Source organism: Phoca vitulina, unplaced genomic scaffold, assembly GCF_004348235.1.
Source record: "Phoca vitulina isolate PV1807 unplaced genomic scaffold, GSC_HSeal_1.0 scaffold12, whole genome shotgun sequence".
NCBI lineage: Eukaryota > Metazoa > Chordata > Mammalia > Carnivora > Phocidae > Phoca > Phoca vitulina.
The window spans coordinates 21,688,035-21,708,876 of record NW_022589715.1 but is presented as its reverse complement, the minus strand read 5'-3'; the positions used below and the strand labels follow the sequence as shown (position 1 = coordinate 21,708,876).

General features: G+C 39.1%; 1 protein-coding gene across 9 annotated transcripts in view; it reads right to left on the bottom strand.

Moving 5' to 3' along the window:
• The window catches only part of GCFC2 (GC-rich sequence DNA-binding factor 2), a 49,298-nt gene extending 37,636 nt beyond the window's left edge, over positions 1 to 11,662 (bottom strand). For 8 of the 9 annotated variants that reach the window (XR_004300289.1, XM_032410593.1, XM_032410595.1 and 5 more), the window contains exons 1-4: positions 11,323 to 11,662; positions 7,819 to 7,944; positions 3,134 to 3,358; positions 1,912 to 2,009 (exon numbers count right to left, since the gene is read on the bottom strand). Coding sequence is in view for 8 of the 9 variants with exons in the window: in XM_032410593.1 (XP_032266484.1) it covers positions 1,912 to 2,009; positions 3,134 to 3,358; positions 7,819 to 7,944; positions 11,323 to 11,596 (723 nt within the window). In the remaining variant the exon portion in view is untranslated. The remainder of the gene's footprint in view (positions 1 to 1,911; positions 2,010 to 3,133; positions 3,359 to 7,818; positions 7,945 to 11,322) is intronic. The other variant, XM_032410594.1, reaches the window with a different exon arrangement.
• Positions 11,663 to 20,842: the final 9,180 nt, after the last annotated feature.

The window sequence follows — 20,842 nt, the reverse complement described above, 5'->3', positions numbered from 1 at the left end:
GGACTACTAGTTTTTATTAGTTCACAGTTGCAACATTAGATTGTGCTACATCCTCTGATAAAGTCTTATTATTGAAGGTGGGTTCTTGGTGGACATAACGAAAAAAAAGTAGTGACTGAAAATCAATTTGGAAAGGAGGTGAGAATGACAGTGAATAATCTGATTCCAAGGTCTGAGATATCATGCAGTGCCCAAGAGGTGCATCCCATTAATAAGTAATTGTGGTTATTTAAAAATGAAATAGATTTTTTTCTTAATTTATCTATGTGTTTTCCAAAAGCTACTAAGTTATTAGGACATAAACATTATTAAATTCTTTGACCCTAAATACTTCATAAATAGAACTGTTTGGTACTTCTTTTGGCCTGGGGGAACCAGGATAAAGTTACTGACACTGAGGGCTCCATGAATGGGAAGTCTGGGAACTTCTAATATATACTATGACTGCAATTAAACAAATACTTAAAAAGGAATTATGCAAACTTGAGCAGTCAGAGTAAGAACTATGACATGTTTTTTCTCAAAGTTATTTTTTTCATGCTGTTTAGCTATACTGACTTTACTAAAAAGAGGAGGGGGGGTCCTACATCTATTATTTTTACATCATAAAAATAGCCCTCTAAACCATTTCTCTGGTCAGAGATTTCTAAATGTTGTTAAAACCAAAGGCTTATCTTTACTTAGCTTTTTAGTTTTAATGACGTAGAGATCTTAACAATACTTTTCTTACCTAAAAGAGCATATAATCTTTCAAAGCATTCTTGTTAAACAGATTAAAAAAATAAGACCTTTATATTTGAATATTATATAATTTATAAGTGCTTTGATTTAAATTATGATTTTGAGCCTATAGCCAGCTACTCATGTAGTTAACATTATCTTCCCATTTTACTGATGAGAGAACAGATTTAGAAAATGAAATAATTTCGGGTGCCTGGGTGGAACAGTCAGATGAATGTCTGACTCCTGGTTTCACCTCAAGGTTGGGAGATCAAGCCCTTTATCAGCCTCCATGCTCAGCCTGGAGTCAGCTTGAGATTCTCTCCCTCTCCCTTTCCAACCATCCCCAGCCCCTGCTCAGGCGTGTGTGTGCTCTAAAATAAATAAATAAATCTTTAAAAAAAAAAAAAAGATTAAATAATTTGCTCAAAGTTGCACAAGTATTTATTGAGCACTCACAGTATTAGACACGGAGGGATAAACACTGAATAGTTAGTAATTCTTGACCTCATGAAGCATATATTTTAGTGGTACGGCCAGAACCCAAATCTAGGACTTTTGACCTCAAGAACAGTATTTTTTAATTAGTTTTGTTTTAAATCTATTTATTTGTTTAAACTTTACATTTACACACCTATGTCACAGTTACTATAAAATTAAAGACAAAATATGGTCCCCTCAGGTGGCCTGTAAAATGTGGAAGGTGTTTAAAAGGAAAAGAACATAAGGTATAGTACGTTGAACAGTGGCCTCACAAAAGTTATGTCTATGTCCTAACCCCCAGAACCTGTGAATATGACCTTACTTGGAAAAAGGGTCTTTGTGGTTTTAATTAAGTGAAATATCGCAAGATGAGAAATCTTGGATTATTCAGGTGGGCCCTAAGCCCACTGAGAAGTATTCTTATAAAATAAGACTACAGGCACAGAGAAGGCCATATACAGAAGGAGACAGAGAGAGGGGTTATGCAGTCACAAAGCAAGGAACACCTGGGTGACCAGAATTTGGAAGGCAAGAAAAGATTCTCCCTAGGGCTTTCAAAGGGAACACACCCCTGCTAACACCCTGCTTTTGGACTTCTGGCCTCCACACCTGGAGAGAATAATGTGTCTTGTTTTAAGCCATCAAGTTTGTGATAATTTGTTATAGCAGCCACAGAAAATTAATACAAATGGTATAAACAATTACTACCTCTGTGATTTTAACTGCTTTCCTCATTTGCTGCTGTTCCCAAATATCTTGATTTTCATCTTCCTGACTTTCTTCACTTGTTTCTTCATTTCTGGGTGCTAAGAATAAAAAAAAAAAAAAAATTCATGAATAGTCCATATTTTTCCATTCTAAAAGCATCAGCTAACATTTTTGGGGGGGTTTATAACTTGCTGGCTTAGCAGCTTTACACGTGTTAACTTATTCTTCACAATAGTTCTAGGAAGAAAGCACTATTATCACTCTTTTTTTTTATAAGGAGGAAACTCCTATCAGGAGGTTAAATAATTTGTCTGAGGAACGTGCTGAAGCCGAGTCTTGAATCTGGGAATCCGTACTCATCACCAAACTGTCCCACTGAAAACACTACAGTTTCACACATGGGAAAAAAAAAAAACTTGGAAAAATGAAACATTTGGTATTCCTTCTCAGAGAGTATAAATTCTACCTTAGAATCTAAATATTGAGGGGCGCCTGGGTGGCTCGTCTGCCTTTGGCTCGCGTCATGATCCCAGAGTCCTGGGATCGAGCCCCGCATCAGGCTCCCTGCTCAGTGGGAAGCCTGCTTCTCCCTCTTCCACTCCTCCTGCTTGTGTTCCCTCTCTTGCTGTGTCTCTCTCTGTCAAATAAATAAATAAAATCTTAAAAAAAAAAAAAATCTAAATATTGAAAAATAATTTCTGGGTTATAAGGAAACCAAAAGTCTCATTCTGAAAAATTATTATTTGAAGTAACAAAAGTTTTGGTAAAACATATTGTTTATAAATGTGAAATGTAAAAATAGTCCTTTGAGACCTAAGGATTATCAGTAGAGGAAATATTTTATTAGAGCAGGGGAGATTTTAATGACAGCTAAAATCCCTGTAGATGTTTCCATGTTAAAAAAAATCTTTATAAAGGTGAGGATGAAAATTTTCAATATCAAAAATAAGACTGTACAATTTTTTTTAATCTGTCAAAAAAGATCAAGTGGAGGTCAGATAATAGTAAATGTTATTACACATTATTTGATAATAATATTTTAACAGACATGTCTTTCAGAGACTATGATGTCATTGACCAAATTGGTATTAAATAAAAACCAACTTCTAACACTTTTTAAAGTATGAGACACTCCATTATGTCTTTATGGAGATTTTAACATATTATATTCAAGTGAAAAATCCCTTAATATTAATATATTGTAAATAAATTAAGTAAGTACTTGTTTCTTCAGCCATTCTTTGTTTAAGGGTTTGAGGCTTTGGGGTAAATGGTATTCTCTTTTCATGGTCGTCAGGCTCACTCTCAGAATCTTCATCACTGTTTTTCTTCATCCCAGTGATGGTAGAGGTATGTTTTACATCCAAAGAGATATAGTCATCTTGGGCCCTGGCCAATTCACGTTTTCTGCGGGCTGCCTGAATAAAAGCTGCATCAGGGATATTTACTGAAAGAAACAAAGAGGAAGACGAAAAACAAACACCAACAGAAATACATATCCTCATTATTTAAATAAAATAAAAAAGGCAGTGTCTTTCCAACTTTTTTCATATTCTGATACGAATGTAACTGCACAGCTCAAAATCTACATAAGAAAATTACTTTTATAGATTAAATATAAATTAGAAAATGAACCTAATCTAGAAGTATCAGAAAATATACTGATATCACTTCAATTTATCTTTTAGCTCTCTTATTCATCAGCTGTTGTTGCTGGCTTTTAGTTGAGGACTCTTTCTCATTTCTAGAAGCTCTGAGATTGTGAGGTTTAGGATGTCGAGACTGCTGAGCATGGAGCTGCTTAGTCAGAACTGTAGAGGTTAGAATGATGGGGGATAGGCAAGTCTGACTCACAAAGAGGGAGAGGATGCCCCTCCCCTTAGGGCATCCAGGCATATAGGGAGTGAGAGAGACTAAAACCAGCACACAGCTAAGTCAGCCTTCAAGGTCCTGTGGTGATTTCCACATGAATAAATATAAGAAGTTAAAAAGCGTAAAGAAAATAATCAGGTTCATTAACTAGGTGAAAAATATTTAAGTGACATCTTTTAGTACAGCCTTGTTTTAATTTTTCTTTATAGAGTATAAACCATATTAATGGGTACTCTTCCAATTCAAAACAAGTTTCTTCATGCATGATCTAAGCTGAAATTGATCTTTACTTTCTGGAAAAAAAATAGTTTCTTAAGCAAAATACCAAGGTAAACAAAATGGTAAAAGAAATTTTCACTATTTCAAGCACTTCAAAATGTTAATTAGGGATGTTAAGTTACCAAGGCTCAAGTAAAAGGTTCTAAACTTAACCATAAACTGTTCCAAATTCTTTGAGAAATAAAAAGATGTCCTATGCCTGGAGATGTGGAAATGTTCCAACTCTTGAAACAACAAAAAAAGAAATATAGAAATTATGGACCAATATGCTTGACATTGGTGCTAAGGAAAACAAGTGCTTGAATTATGAAACAGTAACAGGTGATCACTAAAAACCAACATATGCTCACTAAGAACAAGGAATATCAGGGGTGTCTGGATGGCTCAATAGGCTAAATGGCCAACTCTTGGTTTCAGCTCAGGTTGTGATCTCAGGGTCATGATATTGAGCCTGCACTGGGCTCTGTGCTCAGCACAGAGTCTGCTTGAGATTCTCTCCTTTTCCCTCTCCCCACACCAGTGTGCGCTCTCAAATAAATAAATAAAATCTTAAAAAAAAATAAATAAATAAGGAATATCAAATCAAGTGACTTACTTTTTATAGACCAGTACTAATATATAGGTTAGCATCAGGGAAATGATGCAGGTCAGATGTTTCTTCATCCTCCCAAAGAATTTAACAGTTGCATGTTTTCCTTGTAGATAATGTTAAAATTTGTGGGGGAAAATCACATATTGCACAGGATTCTTAACTGGTTGAATAATTACTCCAAAAAAAAAAATGTTGATTATGAAGCATTGTAAGGATCTGCTAAGGGCTCTGTGGTTCGTCTTGCTTGGTTTAATGATCTTAATGTGATATGAACGAAGATAAAAAGACATGTCCTTAAAGCTGGGAGGGACAGCTAAATATAACCTAAGGCAGAATTAAGACTCAAAACCTTCACAGGTTACACTAGCATTTTTTTTTTTTTTTTAAGATTTTATTTATTTATTTGACAGAGAGAGACACAGCGAGAGGAAACACAAGCAGGGGGAGTGGGAAAGGGAGAAGCAGGCTTCCCGCTGAGCAGGGAGCCCGATGCGGGGCTCGATCCCAGGACCCTGGGATCATGACCTGAGCTGAAGGCAGACGCTTAACAACTGAGCCACCCAGGCGCCCCAACACTAACATATCTTGATGCTTGTTGCACATTACAGTCACCTGGGAAGCTTGATAATCTACTGGTACCTAAGCCCCCCATCCCAGAGATTCAGATTCAGTTGATCTGAGGTGGAGCTGAGCAGCACTATGTTTTTATAGACCTCTAGGAAATTTTAATGTAAAATCAGGACTAAGATGATACACTTAGGTTCATATACTCAAGTGTATGAATACAAAAGCAGAAATACTGGAAGTGTAGGAAGTGTAAGTGATTCAACTGCAAATGACTTGATCACAGGCACCAGACTGACTAGTAAAGTACTAGTGCTACATAAAGCTAACAATAAAGAAAAAAAGAGTTCAAGAGAAGAGTTATTATCCTGTCCTGTCTATACCCATTTAGCTCACAGCAGATACTGGCCAAACATGGAATGAATTAATAACGTTAGCATATTGCTTTATAATATAAACATGCAGATTTATAAGCTAAATAATTTTCACATACATCATCTTATCTAAGGAGTACAGGTTAACATCATGCCCCATGTGTAACATGCTGTATCTGCAACATCTCAAGGCAGATATTCCACTACTGGATCATTCTAACAGTTCCACTGTTTGAACAAAAAACAAATGCACTCCTTCATCCACAAACCAATCCCCAAACTTCTCACATTCCTTCATCTTTTCTTCTCCAGAAAAAAGAAAAACAGGACAAATTTTCAACTTTCAGTGTTTCTGAAATGAGCTCTGGGGAGGGACAATTCTTCACTGTGTTGAACTGCCCTGTTCTCTGAGACATGTATCATTTCTTGCCTCCAGGGCACTACATGCCAGCAACACCTCTGTCATGACAATAATTAAAAACTATCCCACGCACTGGCAAACAATGTCTTCTCTCCTTAGATGTGCAATGCTGCCAACACTTTACAACTACTGGCTTATACTGTCTAATCCACCGTTTTCTAAAGCAGCACTGTACAATACAGTGACCGCTAGCCATATGTGACCATTTAAATTCAGCCAAATTAAAATTCCAGTTCCTTAGCTGCACTAGCCAGCTACATTTCAAGAGCTCTACAGCCACATGTGGCTAGGGGCTAATATACTGGACAATGAAGATATACAACTTTTATATCGTCGCAGAAAGTTCTATTGGACAGCACTGTATCTCCAGTCTAGACAAGACAATCACTCATCTACCAGGCTTCAATTCTTAATACTGGTTTCATCATTAAGTATTTCTGTACCTCGTGAACTTGTATAAGAAAAAAATTACAAGAGCTACTGGTTCTTGTTATTTAATAAGTTAATAAAGCACTTTCACTATATTACAAATCTTTTTTTTTTTTTTTTAAGATTTTATCTGAGAGAGAGAGATATCATGGGAAGGGGGGGAAGAGTAGAGGGAGAAGCAGACTCCCCGCTGAGCAGGGAGCCTGATGCGGGACTTGATCCCAGGACCGAAGGCAGACGCATGACTGACTGAGCCACCTAGGTGTCCTATTTCCAGTCTTTAAAAATGTATTTAAACAATTACATTTCTTTTTTTTTTTTTTTTTTTATTTATATATTTTTTTAAAGATTTTATTTATTTATTTGAGAGAGAGAGAATGAGAGAGAGCACATGAGAGGGGGGAGGGTCAGAGGGAGAAGCAGACTCCCTGCCGAGCAGGGAGCCCGATGTGGGACTCGATCCAGGGACTCCAGGATCATGACCTGAGCCGAAGGCAGTCGCTTAACCAACTGAGCCACCCAGGCGCCCTAAACAATTACATTTCAAGTTAATATTATAAAGCTACATATTTTTATTTTCTCAGAAGGGGTCTCAGACTTCATGAGACTGACAAGAGTCCAAAGCACAAAACAAGTTACAAACCCCTGAGCTTGAGTAACAGGCCAGAGAAATACTTTCAGCTTTCACAAATTAGCTGTCACAACCTCTAAACTCTGTCACCGTAATGCAAAAGCAGCCACAGACGATATATAATTGAATGAGAATGGCTGTGTTTTAATAAAGATTTATTTGCAAAAGCATGTGATGGGTCACATTTGACTCACAAGTGGTAATTTGCCAACCACTGAACTGGATTATCTAAAACACAAAAATGGTCATGCCATGTATTTGCATAAAATTCTCCCAAACTCTATACTGTCTGACTCCAATTTGTCTGTTTTTGTTGTTCCTCCTTCTTAAACTCCAACCAAATATTTTCATTTCAACAACTATTTTTAGTTCTCTGCATATGCTATGTTAACTTCCCTAGAGTTTTACATTTGCTATATCCTATACCAGAATCATCCTCAGTAACAAATTCTTACCATCCGTCAGATATTGGCATGAATCACCCAGTATAGCACAGTGGTTAAGAACACAGGTTCTGGAGCAGACTGCCTGGGTCTGAATCCTAGCTCTGCCTCTTACAAGCTGTCTGACCTTGCACATGTCATGTAATGGAAAACAGCAGTTAATTTTGGCACTTTGACAATCATTGGTAATGACTTACTTGCTCCATACTTCACTATAGCTGTGTTATCAATAATAAGAATCACTGGTATAGAAAATACTGATATTAGAAATAAAGTTAATCAAAATTACAGAGTTTACTAACCTATTGATGAAAATTCTTCTTCCAAAGAGCTAGAGCTGTTGGATGATGAACCCTGATCATCCTTACTTTCTGAGGAATGAGGTGTTTCACCCTCTTCATCTGTTGAAAGATCAACCACTCTGGATTCTAACAGGACATTTTTTGAATACAACAAGAAAGAGTCAAGATAGTGGAATTAATAACTGAAATTCTACACAACACATAGCATTATACATGTACAGTGTTTTAATTTTTCTCCATGTATTTAAAATATATATACAGATCTTTGTCCGTTTCCCTTCTTTCTGAAACCAGTGGATGATCTAATAAATGTATAGATCTACTTACCTAATAAAATATTCTCTTAAAAGATGCAATGAGAAAAGGGAAGGGAACAGTAGAGAAAAAAAGCATCAAAAAGTGAAGGAAAATTTAAAACAAAAAAGAAAAATAGTGGTAGTAAGTTCAAAATGAAAAAAAAAACTGGATGTACACTTACTATATGCTAGGCACACTTAAATCTGTTTTATAAGGTCTATTTCACACAATTACAGAATTTCACAATTCTATAAAGTAAATGCTATTATTGATGGGAACATTAGGGATTGGAGAAGCTAAATAACATGTCCAGTGTCACAAAGTTACTAAGTGGAGAAGCAGGGCTTTCAATCTAATTTTATTCACCTCCGAAATTTAGACTCTATGTCATATTTCAATGGCTGGTGGCAAGTAGTACTGTAATGAGCACTGTGGTCTCCATTAAATAATGGATCTCTTTGTTTCCACTACGTGATTTTGGGAAGGAAAGTCTGTCCATAATCTATTAAGCAAAAATAACATTAAGAGATAACACCCATAAGGGTGTTGTGAGAATTGAATGAACAAAATGTGAAAGAATTCATGGTATTATTGACAAGAAAGGACTGGCTAGTTTATAATTATTTTCTATTTTTTATGAACAACTTTAAAACTTAAGATTACAAAAACAGTACTCTTTACCTTAAAAATGTCCCTTAATAGACCTATATAGAATTTTAAAAATCTGAAGATCAAAACTTAGAACACAAAGTAATATAACTACAGATTATATCTTTCTTTGCTACTAGTTATGACAACTCCTACCTGCTGTCAAAGTGGATTAATACCACAGCCGTTGTTCTCAAGAGCATCTGCCATCAACCCCTGGAAATCCCTAGGACCCTTTCACAGGGTATGTGAATTCAAAACTACTTTCATCACAATTTTATGTTATTTGCCCTTTTCAGTCTGTTGCTATTTACATAATGAAGCAAAAGCAGTGGTGGGTAAAACCCCTGGCTTCTCCGTATGAATCAAGACAGTGACAGCCATTGTATTCATCACCATGCATTGCCAGGAAAAACAAAAAAAAAAGTTGTACTTACCATCCTTAATGAAGCAATAAAAAGTTATTAACTTTATTAAATCTTGACCTTTGAATACACATCTTTTAAATATTCTGTGGGACAAAATGGAAGTGTGTATAAAGCACTTCTGGGGCATACTGAAACACAATGGTTGCCTCACTGAAAAGCATTTGTATGATGAGTTACAAGTGGAGCTAGCCACTGTCTTCAAGGAGCAACACTGTTTTACTTGAAAGAATGACTGACAAACTGACAAAGTTATTCCCACATGTATACCTGACAAATTTTCTCAAAAATGAGCAAAGGTGTGCCTATCACTTCAAGAATTTTGGAAAACTTACATCCTGCTCTGTGAACTTAGTATCTTTCAGTCACTTAAGGACTGATGATTATCAGAAGTAACGCAGTGACATTAACAGATTTTTTTTTTTTTTTGGATATTATATAATAAAATGTACCAACATTTGCAAACTCAGTGAACCAATACTTTCCAGTAGTCAATGCATGATGTTACCAATCATGCATGGGTAAAAGATTCATTGAGGTGCAAAACAGACCAATGGATTTTAATGTAATGGAGTATAAAAAACTGACAGGTATGGTTTCAGCTGCCATGTTGCAAACTACCTTTAAAAAGCTACTATTTGTTGATCTTTGTTGTAATATCAAAGCAGAACACACTCAATGATCTAAAAAGGCTATTAGGTATTCCTATTACACCACATACATACCTGTGGTTTTCTTTTCATATTTCAAATGAAACAACGTATCACAAGAGACTGAATGTGGAAGCTGCTTTGAGAAGTCAGCTGTCTTCCATGAAGCCAGACATTAAAGATTTGCATATAGAAAACAATGTCACTCTATTTTCTGGAAAAGTTTTTTTTCCCCCTACAAAAATGTCACTTATCCTTACATGTAATGGTTTAATTTAGAAAAAAGTGAATAAAAATTTATCTTAATTTCTAACATGGTAAATATCAACAGATATAATACACAGAAACAAAAGCTCTCTGGGATACCCTTATAAAGGGGATACTAAGACCAAAAAGTTTTGAGAACCACTCTTCTGGAATGCAAGCAAAAAGGCAATTCCTGGGGGCACCTTGGTGGCTGAGTCGATTAAGTGGCTGCCTTAGGCTCAGGTCATGATTTCGGGGTCCTGGGACAGAGTCCGCATGGGGCTCCCTGCTGGGGGGGGCCTGCTTCTCCCCCTGCCCCCCCCCCCCCCCCCCCCCCCCCCCCCCCTCGTGCTCTGTAATAAAATTTTAAAAAAAAAGGCAACTCCTGGCCTCACTTCTCCCTATTAAGGTTTGACCAGGTGACTTCCATAGAGTAGAAAAATATAAAAAGTCATCAAAGCTTTAGACAAACAGAAGGTCATAATTAAGAAATCACCAAAATCACTTGTACTAAAAATAGTGGGGGAGAAATTTTTTTTTACCTGAATACTAACCGAAAACTGCATTTTTATTAAGCTCCAATTCAAACTAGAACACGTTTTATGTAAACAACTTTAGGCTGCTTAAATTCTGTATTTAAAAACGAAAGGGTACTTCAAAACTATTACATTGTACTTAACGCCTTTATTGGTACAGTCTACAGCGTCGTCAACCCATTGTGTTACTCAGGGACACAGAGCGTTATTCTAATCTCCGTTCTTGCAAATAACTGATGAAAAACAAAACAAGCAAAAGAAAACGTCCCATGTGTCTGTCACCTAGATTCTTCTAATGTATTATTCTGGTTAAGTGTTTTCTAGAAAAATAACTGGAGCTGTTTCCAAAAGTACATAAAACTTTCTCCTACCTAAAAGTATCAGGAATTTTTTTTTTAAACTTCTGTGACGATTCAGGTTCTTCACAAACGGCAAGTACTGCACTAAACTCGTGAGAGTTCACCTGATGGTGCAAACACAGACGAGCCACAAGCCATACAGGATTCTTCCTGGTCTTCCCCCCTCACGCCCCACCACGGACTTGCGGGCTGCGGGCGAGTGCTCGAAGGCGGGCTGTCTTGTTTATTGTCGCCGCGACTGCTCTCGGTCAGCAGCGGGCCACAGGAACCTCCGGAGAACCCCGGGGGCCTCTTCCCCCCACCCCACCTCGCTTCACCTCCGGCGGACCCCGCCCTGCCTCACCTGGGACGCCCGAGCCGCCTTCAGCGCGCGGAGCCGCTCCCGCGGCGCGCCGGGAACTTGCCCACACCCGGCCCCGGCCCCGAGGGCCCCGGCCCCGAACACGCCGGGCCGTCACCTCCACGCGTCCCCCTCCAGAGGGCGGCCCTTCCTCCGTAAGGCCCGGGGCCGCCTGCTCCTCCGGCGCCCCGGGTTCAGAAGACGGCTCTTCGGCGCCGTCGCTGTCACTAGAGCGGGCTCGGCGCTGCCGGAAAGTCCTCTTCGGCCTGTGAGCCATGGCCGAGGCCCCGGCGCCTCGCGCACGTCCCCTTCCGTCACACGCCAGACGAGTCTCCGGCGTCCGCCCCGGGGCGCGCTCCCGCCTATACGGTCTTACGACCGTCTGCGCGCGCCAACCGCGCCCCCTTCGCCCTGCGCATGCGTGCTCTCTCCCTTTCGTTCTGGTCTATGGAGTTGTGTTTCAGGGCTGGGGCTTGGAGATGATAAGTGTTCTCTTTCCGAGGCCAGGTTGTGCAGGTGGCGATTCGTTGTGGAGAGAGTCCGGCAGGCTCCTGGAGCTGAGTGCCACGGAGAGCATCACTCACAGGTTCTCCTTGTGCAAACCCTATCTAGGAATCAGGCACTATACCTACATCCTAGACTGGAACCCGATCTGCTGTCTTCTACTTTCTGAAGAGAGTAAAATTCTCTCCAACCAAGAATTAAACAAAAAATCAGAAGAGTGTGTGTGTTTGGGGAGATTGCTTCTGAAAGCTAAAGAGTAAAATCTACACATAAATGATCGATGCACAAGTAAGCAAAAATCAAATGATTGCTCTAGGCGGCCAGGTTTCAACAGAGCCTGGTTAAATGCTTTGGCCCATCAGAAAAAAGTGTATATGAGAAAAGGGGGTGTTGTTTAGAAAGACGTGCAGTGGTAAGAAGGACGGCAAAAACCGTGGGAAACTTGGACTGGATCCATTAAGCACTGCTGAGAGAGGAAGCCTTCACCATGGACTGAGTTCTTGGTCTCCTTGGTAAAGCCCATTCTTAACTTGGATGCCTCTGACCATATCCATCTGAAGCAAATAACCATTCCGTTCATTTAAATTCTCTTGCTGGTTTTGGCCCCATGCTCCACAAAGTTTCAGTTCGTGCTTTAAAGTTCAGGAAGACTTTCCAAGAGGTTCATAAAAAGAATTGTTTTAAGAGATCAATTTCCAGATGCTCACCTCCCTCTGTATGTAGCTGCCTGAAAACCCCTACATTCATGCAGCGCTCTGCCGATGTAGTCTTCTCATCCCTTCTTACAAAGAAGAGACATAATTCGCTGTCCATCCTGAATGTACTACAGTACATACACGTGTAAAAACTGCTGCATCTAAAATTTTATTGTCAGGTTGAGAATAAATACCTCTAAACTCAATAGTTCTGCTGGAAATCAGACCATTTCCAATGTCTTGCTTTCAACAACAATGAAGAACCAATTCCTGCTTTCAGTTGACCACTCAAAATAATTTTTGAGTATGAATCACTGATTTTTGCAGAGTTCAGACAGAGTTCTAAGAATTAAACTAAGAATGGGGTAAACACACCCCTTCATATGTGGAAAGTTTTCTCAGTGCCTATATAATGTAAAATAAAAGTATAATAATGCAATTAACAATGAACGCTATACCATTTTAGCAATAAGTAACAGCTGTCTTTGGATGTATGAACTAATGTGTGTGGGAAGACTGTCTTTGTCATTATGAGATGCATTCCCAACAAAAATGTTATTTTGTCAAAAAAGTTGAGATTTATTTTGATGTATTTATGTTGTGTTGATCAAGTGTGTTGAAGCCCAGCCCCCTGAAGGCTACCAGGAGGACACTAAGTCAAAGTTCATTTAGCTTGTCTCAGGAAAGGAACACACAGACCAAAGAAACTATGGTGTTTCTTAGTAAGAAGGAGTTGAGTGCAGCTTATTACAGGATTTGGGTTTGTGCTAGATATTTTTCTTTTCAAGTTTTTATTTAAATTCCGGTTAACATATAGTGTGATATTAGTTTCAGGTGTAGAATTTAGTGATTCAACACTTCCATAAAACAGTCAATGCTCATCACAAGTGTCCTCCTTAATCCCCATCACCTATTTCACCCATCCCCCTACCCACCTTCCTCTGGTAACCATCAATTTGTTCTCTATAGTTAAGTCTGTTTCTTGGTTTGTCTCCCCTTTTATGTCCCCTATGTTTGTTTGTTTTGTTTCTTAAATTCCACTTCTGAGTGAAATCCTATGGTATTTGTCTTTCTCTGACTTACTTATTTTGCTTTGTACTAGCAGATTTTTAAGGAGAGCTAAGGGAAGCAGGGCCAGATTTGGATTGCATAATGTCAAGAAGTTGGGACAGTTCAGCAGTTGGGTACCTTTGTAACTTTGTTCAAGAAGTGGGAGGAATAGGAGAAGACTCTGGGGTTGGAGTGTCATTAGTAAGAAGGAGGAGTCACTCAGAAGTAATTCTTGCAGTGGCAGTATGGTCTTGACTTCCAGCTGAGTTGATTTTCACTTTCTCATTATTAAAATCATGAAGACAACTCAATCCAGGATAAAAAAAAATTAGAGCTTTGTAATCACAAGAAATTATATATATATATATATAAAATTCACACACACATATATATAATGTATACCACCATACATACTTTTATAGGGAAGTATACATTGATCAATAAAAGACTTTTAAGCGTTAACTATATTTCATTAGATGAAATGTTGTAGGTGATAAAAATATATATTTGAGGAGAAAAAGCAATGATGTCAAGGGTTTGTGCATTTTTTAAATGGATGATGAGTATTAAATAGGTTTGGTATTTAGATTACATTAGATACATTTAAATGAATGACAGAACACATCTATTTTTTTTTATGCTTTCTTTTTGCCTGGCACTCTTACACATATCACATGAAATTATGAATGTTAATGAATCAAAATGACTCCATGGTAGCTCCTCAATAAATGGTAATAGTTATTATTTTTTCTAGATCATAACCTTAAACCTTTTTTTAATGGCCACACTTTCTATTGTCTTCATTCCTATTTCCTTTTCTTTCTTCCCTAGTTTGAGGTTACATTATTCCTAGTTTTTTAGTGTTAGTCTAGAAATCTTAACATATGTATTTAACTTAAAAACTCCCTATGATCAGTATCTTTAACCTCTTCCCAAACAACACAAGGACCTTAGAACACTTGAACTCCAACTACTCACCTTCCAATTTATTTGCTATTGTTACTGGGGATTTTAATTGTAGTTTCATTTTATCCCTGTAAGTTAGACATTGTTGTCTTTATTTTCTTTGACATCAGTATTCAGATTTAGCACCATGTTTACAATTTCTTTAACTCATCATTCCTTCTTGAATTTTAGACTTCTTTTAAGGTAATTTTTCTTCTTCTTGAACTATTTCCTTTAGAAATCACTATTGGTAGAAGCTTGTTTTTGTCTGCAAAGGCCTTTATTTACCCTCATTCTTGAAAGATTGTCACTGATGCTAGAATTCCGTATTAGCAGTTACCTTCTTAGTGCTTTGAAGATATTATTCCACTGTCTTCTGGCTCTTCTCATTGAGGTTGAGAAATCAGTTGTCAGTCTAAATGTCATTCCCTGGAAAGCAATTTACCTTCTGGGTTTACTATAAAATAATTTACCCTTGGTGTTCTGTAGTTTCATTTTGATGTGTCTAGGGGTGAATTTTATTTATCCCTCTTGGGATTCATTAGGTATCATAAATATAATGATTGTATTTCATCGATTCTTGACCACCGCTTATTCAAATATTGTCATATTCCTGTTTTCTCTATTATCTCCTCTTGGAACATTAATTAAAGGTACACTGGGATCTTTTTACTCTATTCTAGGGATGGGCAGACTATAACGTATGGTCCAAATCTGGCCTGCTGCCTGTTTTTGTAAAGGAAGTTTGATTAGCGTCCAGCCATACCCCTTCTTTTACATATCGACTACAGGCTGCTTCCACACTACAATAGCAGAGCTGAGTAGTTATGACAGAGACCATATGGGCCACAGGCCTAAAATATTTACTCTCTGGCCCTTTAAAGAAAAACTTTGTCAATCCCTGCTCTATTTTCCTGCCTGTACACCTCTTCCATATTTTCCATCTTCTTTTCCATCATCTATATAATTTCTTCAGAAATATCTTCCAGGGGGCACCTGGGTGGCTCAGTCGTCAAGCATCTGCCTTCGGCTTGGGTCATGATCCCAGAGTCTTGGGATCGAGCCCCGCATCGGGCTCCCTGCTCCCTGCTCCACGGGAAGCCTGCTTCTCCCACTCCCACTCCCCCGCTTGCGTTCCCTCTCTCGCTGGGTCTCTCTCTCTCTTTCTAGCAAAGATCCAGGCTTCTCCAAGCGGGACTCTCCCTCCGGGTTTCCATGGACGGGGTAGGATGGGGGTAACCACCCACCGGTCTCCCCAGTGTGGCAACGACGCTAGAGATGCTGCCTCTGCCCTCTCGCCTTTCCAGCTACGGCCAGGGAGTGGGCTGGGTCTCCTCCCCCGGCCCTTCCAAAGGGAAGGACCTCTCAGGTTCCTGGAAGAAAATGGGTGCAGGGGAGCTGGACGGGTGTCTCTGGCCTTGCTCTCCTCGGAGGGATGGTTCCCCAGGAAGTTCGTGCTCCCCACCTCAACCCCCAGCTTTGGAAGGTCTCAACAGCAGAGCTTTCTTAAGAAAATGCTTGTCATGGCAACAGCTCCAGCCAACTCCAGAACACATCTATTTTTTAATTTAAATTCAATTAGCCAACATATAGTAACATCATTAGTCTCAGGTGTAGTGTTCAACAATTTATCAGTTGCGTATAACACCCAGTACTCATCACATCACATGCCCTCCTTAATGCCCATCACCCAGTTACCCCATCCCCCTACCCACCTCCCCTCCAGTAAACCTCAGTTTGTTTCCTATAGTTAAGAGTCTCTCATGATTTTTCTCCCTCTTTGATGACTTCCCATTCACTTTTCCTTCCCTTCTCCTATGCTTCTCTGTGCTGTTTCTTATATTCCACGTATGAATGAAGCCATATGATAATTGTCTTTCTCTGACTTATTTCACTCAGCATAATACCCTCTAGTTCCATCCACATTGATGCAAATGGTAAATATTCATCCTTTCTGATGGCTGAATAATATTCCATTGTATATACACACACATATATATACATATATATATATATATATACCTCATCTTCTTTATCCATTCATCAGTCGATGGACATCTTGGCTCTTTCCACAGTTTGGCTATTGTGGACACTGTTGCTATGAACATTGGGGTGCAAGTGCCCCTTTGGATCACTGCATTTGTATCTTTGGGGTAAATACCCAGTAATGCAATTGCTGGGTCAAAGGGTACCTCTATTTTCAACTTTTTGAGGAACCTCCATACTGTTTTCCAGAATGGCTGTACCAGCTTGCATTCCCACAATTAGAACACATCTATTTTAAAAGTGCTGGGGCACCTGGGTGGCTCAGGCCGTTGAGCATCCGAGTCTTGATTTTGGCTCAGGTCATGATTTCAGGGTTGTGAGATAGAGCCTGTGTTGGACTCTGTGCCTAGCGGGGAGTGTGCTTCAGATTCTTTCTATCTCCCTCTCCCCTGCCCCCCCCCCCAAGTGCTCTCTCTCTCTCTCTCTCAAATAAATAAATAAATAAATAAATAAATATTTAAAAAGTGCCAATATGTACAATACACCAGAAATTACATCCTTGGCAACTGTCAAAATTTATAATGAGAACTCATAAATGTATACCTGAAAATGTTCTGAGATAATGGATTTCTAAAACTTCTGAAGGAATATACAAGCAAAAAAGTGTGAAGTTCACCATCACAGATGACTATACCACTTCTAGCTTTTTTTCTGCTGACTGTGGAAACTCCAGTTGCTCAAAAGACAGAAAAAAACTTCTTGCATAGGAAGTCTCATAAGGATTGTATTTTAAAAATTGGTTGGAGAGGGCGCCTGGGTGGCTCAGTCGTTAAGCGTCTGCCTTCAGCTCAGGTCATGGTCCCAGGGTCCTGGGATCGAGCCCCGCATCGGGCTCCCTGCTCGGCGGGAAGCCTGCTTCTCTCTCTCCCTCTCCTCCTGCTTGTGTTCCCTCTCTTACTGTGTCTCTCTCTCTGTCAAATAAATAAAATCTTTAAAAAAAAAAAAATTGGTTGGAGGGTAGAGTCATAGTTAGAATAGACATTGCCGTGCATTTTAAGGGGTATACCCTACCAATAAGCCAATTCTCCTCTAGAAATCCATCCTCCATCCCAAATTAGGTTTCTGTAGCTATGTCCATCTCCTGGGACAAGGCTAGCAGGATCAGAATAGACACCTAACCATGGTAGAACAAGTAAAATCTTTCTCTAGGATATTAGCTTTGGGAAAGAGCCACATTTTCTCCTGAGTGTGTGGCATGAACCATAGCCTGTGAATGTCTGAGCTGTGAGACAGCTCTTTCAGTGGTGAGCTGAGGTCATCTCCTGTGTGTGCTGGACAGGTGCTTGCAAAATGTTCAGGCAGTGTGTGAGCCAGTTGTTAAACATAGTCATCATTAAAAATGGAATTAAAGAAATACAATCAAATAAAGTATATAAAAAATAAAGGTAATAAGTACCCAAAACTCACCACTCCTAATTCCTACAACCTTTCTCTGTTATCTCTGCTGTTGAGGTTATTTATGTCCACTGTATCTGTATGGTGGAAATACTGTGTATTGTTGTGCTCCTACACATCTATTACCAACTCCGTGTTCAGTGGTGTCATGTTGGTAGCTTGAAATCAGCCATGGTGGGAGTATTCATACCACAGAAACTTATAGATCTCAAAAATCAGGACTTTTCTTCCAGAGAGCCAATTTTCGAACACTTACCATTGTACTGCTGACTATATTCCACCAAAGGGATAAGGAATAGGCAGAATTTCCCTGACTGATTTAGTTCCTTTCCATGGCTCATCTTGATGAACTTGTACTCTTCAGAACACACTTGGGAAATGCTATAATTAAGGATTATCAGTTATTCATAACTTATTAATGACTTCTAAAGAGAGCTTTTAAAAAAATTTAGATAAAATTAGGGCACTGTCTGAAAGACTTTTTATTCGGGTGGTGGCAAATAATTGGAAATGGAGATATTAGTGTTTTCTAAAAGAAGAGCTTCCCAGCACATGGACCAAGCATTCCTTATAGCTAGAAAGAACTCCAAAGATTGAAGGTGAGGCATGGGGTGTCAGTGAGTATTTCCTTTGCTTTTTGGCATACCAGCTACCCATGTAGAATTCCCAAGTCCTGCAGGGAGTGCTGCTCTATTCTCCCTAAGCAGAGGAGGATGTCTTTCTAAATCACACTACGAAGCACTTAATGTAAAACCAGTAAGTAGACTATAACTTTATTTATTTTTAAAGACTTTATTTATTTGAGAAAGAGAGAGAGAGCTAGAGAGTGCATGGGGTGGGAGCAGAGGGGGAGGGAGAAGCACTCCCCACTGAGCAGGGAGCCTGACACTCCCTGGTCCTCTATCCCAGGACCCTGAGATCATGACCTGAGCTGAAGGCAGATGCTTAATGGCCTGAGCCACCCAGGCGCCCCTAGATTATGGCTTTAAAATGGTGAAGAGAATGAGGTAAGATGATCATGATTGTAATTAGAAGGAAATTCAGTGTTCTTTTATGCACTATATAAAGAAACATGGTCGTGCATTATACAATTCAACCATCATTTATTATGCATCTACTAGTCCAAGCACCATGCTAGGCCCTAGGCCAGTGCTCCTCAAATCTAGTATTTGTTCTTCAAATAATCTAGGAATGGTATGGAAATACAGATGCTGATTAATCAGGTCTGTAGTGAAACCCGAGTCCTCATTTTTAGCAAGCTTCTAGGAGAAGCCAAAGCTGTTTGTCTGAGGACCATGCTTTAAGTAGCAAGGTTCTAGGGCAGATACTAAGAAAAGTTAATGACCCTTAAGAGATTTAAAAAAAAAATGTTTTGGGTAATAATCATTGATGAGTTCCATTTCAAATTGTAACAGCATGCAAATGCCATTATGTACCTCAAAATTTGGAAGCTAAATAATCCTCAAAGAGGGAAACTAATAAGAAGCTATTCACATTGATTGAGTTAATCTAACTGTAGTAGTTAGTTACCATAAGGGATATCTGTCTACATTTTCTCAAGAAGGATTCTCCACCAGTCTCCAAAATTGCTTTAGGCATTTGTCTTAGTTTGAAAGTTGGACAGGACAGAATTAACTCTCAGTGTTGCTCACAAAGGAAGCAGTTTATTTAAGAATAATCTAAGTATGATGCTGGTGTTCCCTTTCCCTTCAAAAGTCACCAACTCACAAACCATGTTTGTTAAAACAGTAGGGAGATGTCACTTTTTCAGTTGGGTTCTGAGCCATCAGCTGATATGAGCTAGTTGTTTACTTACTCATTTTAAGTTACACTGCCTTGCCAGACAAGACCCTTCTCTTTCTCCTGATATGCTTATCAGGAGATAAGCTGGTATAGTGTCTAATGCATAGCACACATTGAATTAACATGAATTCAATGAACTAAATGTGTGGATGAGGCAATTCTGAAACACCTCTCTTCGATCATGATAATGAAACCTGAAAACAAATCACTTTAACTTGTTGGGCACAAATAAGTTATCAGATAGAAGGAAAAACTTGGTTATTTAAAACATAAACCAAATATATGTTCCAAGGGAGAGAAGTGAGATAAGTTATCTTCTCTTGGTATTGTCTGAATGGGAGAAGATAAAATAGGACTCATTTAGGGGTGCCTATGTGGCTCAGTTGGTTAAGCATCTGCGTTCAGCATCAGGTCATGATCTCAGCATCCTAGGATTGAGCCCTGCCACAGGCCCTCTGCTCAGCAGGGAGTCTGCTTCTCCCTCTCCCTCTGCGCGTTCTCTCTCTCTCTCAAATAAATAAATAAAATCTTTTTTAAAAAGGGACTCATTTAACAAAGGGGGAGGAATCCTGAGTTTCCTCCTCTGACCCCAGGGGAAGCAGAGAAAAGGATCTAGGGTAGTGCTGCTAGATTTAGGAAAATTATAGGATGCCTAATAAAATTCGAATTTCAGATAAACAAAGAATTGTTTTTTAGTATAAGTATGTCCCATCCAATATTTGGGACATACTTGAATAGGACATATTGGAACCCTAGCCTAGGAAAAAGAAAGATGTGAAAAATTTCAAAAGGTAGAGTCAGTTTTTGCAACCTGTGGGTGGTCGTGTTTTTGGAACCTGAGGAGAAATGATGCTCAATGCGAAGGTCCCAGTTGCGGGGAGTGAGAGGACAGTGGGACAAGGGACTTTTAAGATGCTCTTCTCCCCAAGCCTTTAGTAAAACTTTGCTCCCCCAAGTCTTGAGTTACCACTGCTGTTGGGAATGAAGGACTCGATAGCTGAGGCCACGGTGGTGGCAGCCCCTTTGAGATGAGGAAGGGCTGGTGGCTCTTTAATTTCTCATGTGAGAGTGTCAGAGGAGATGTA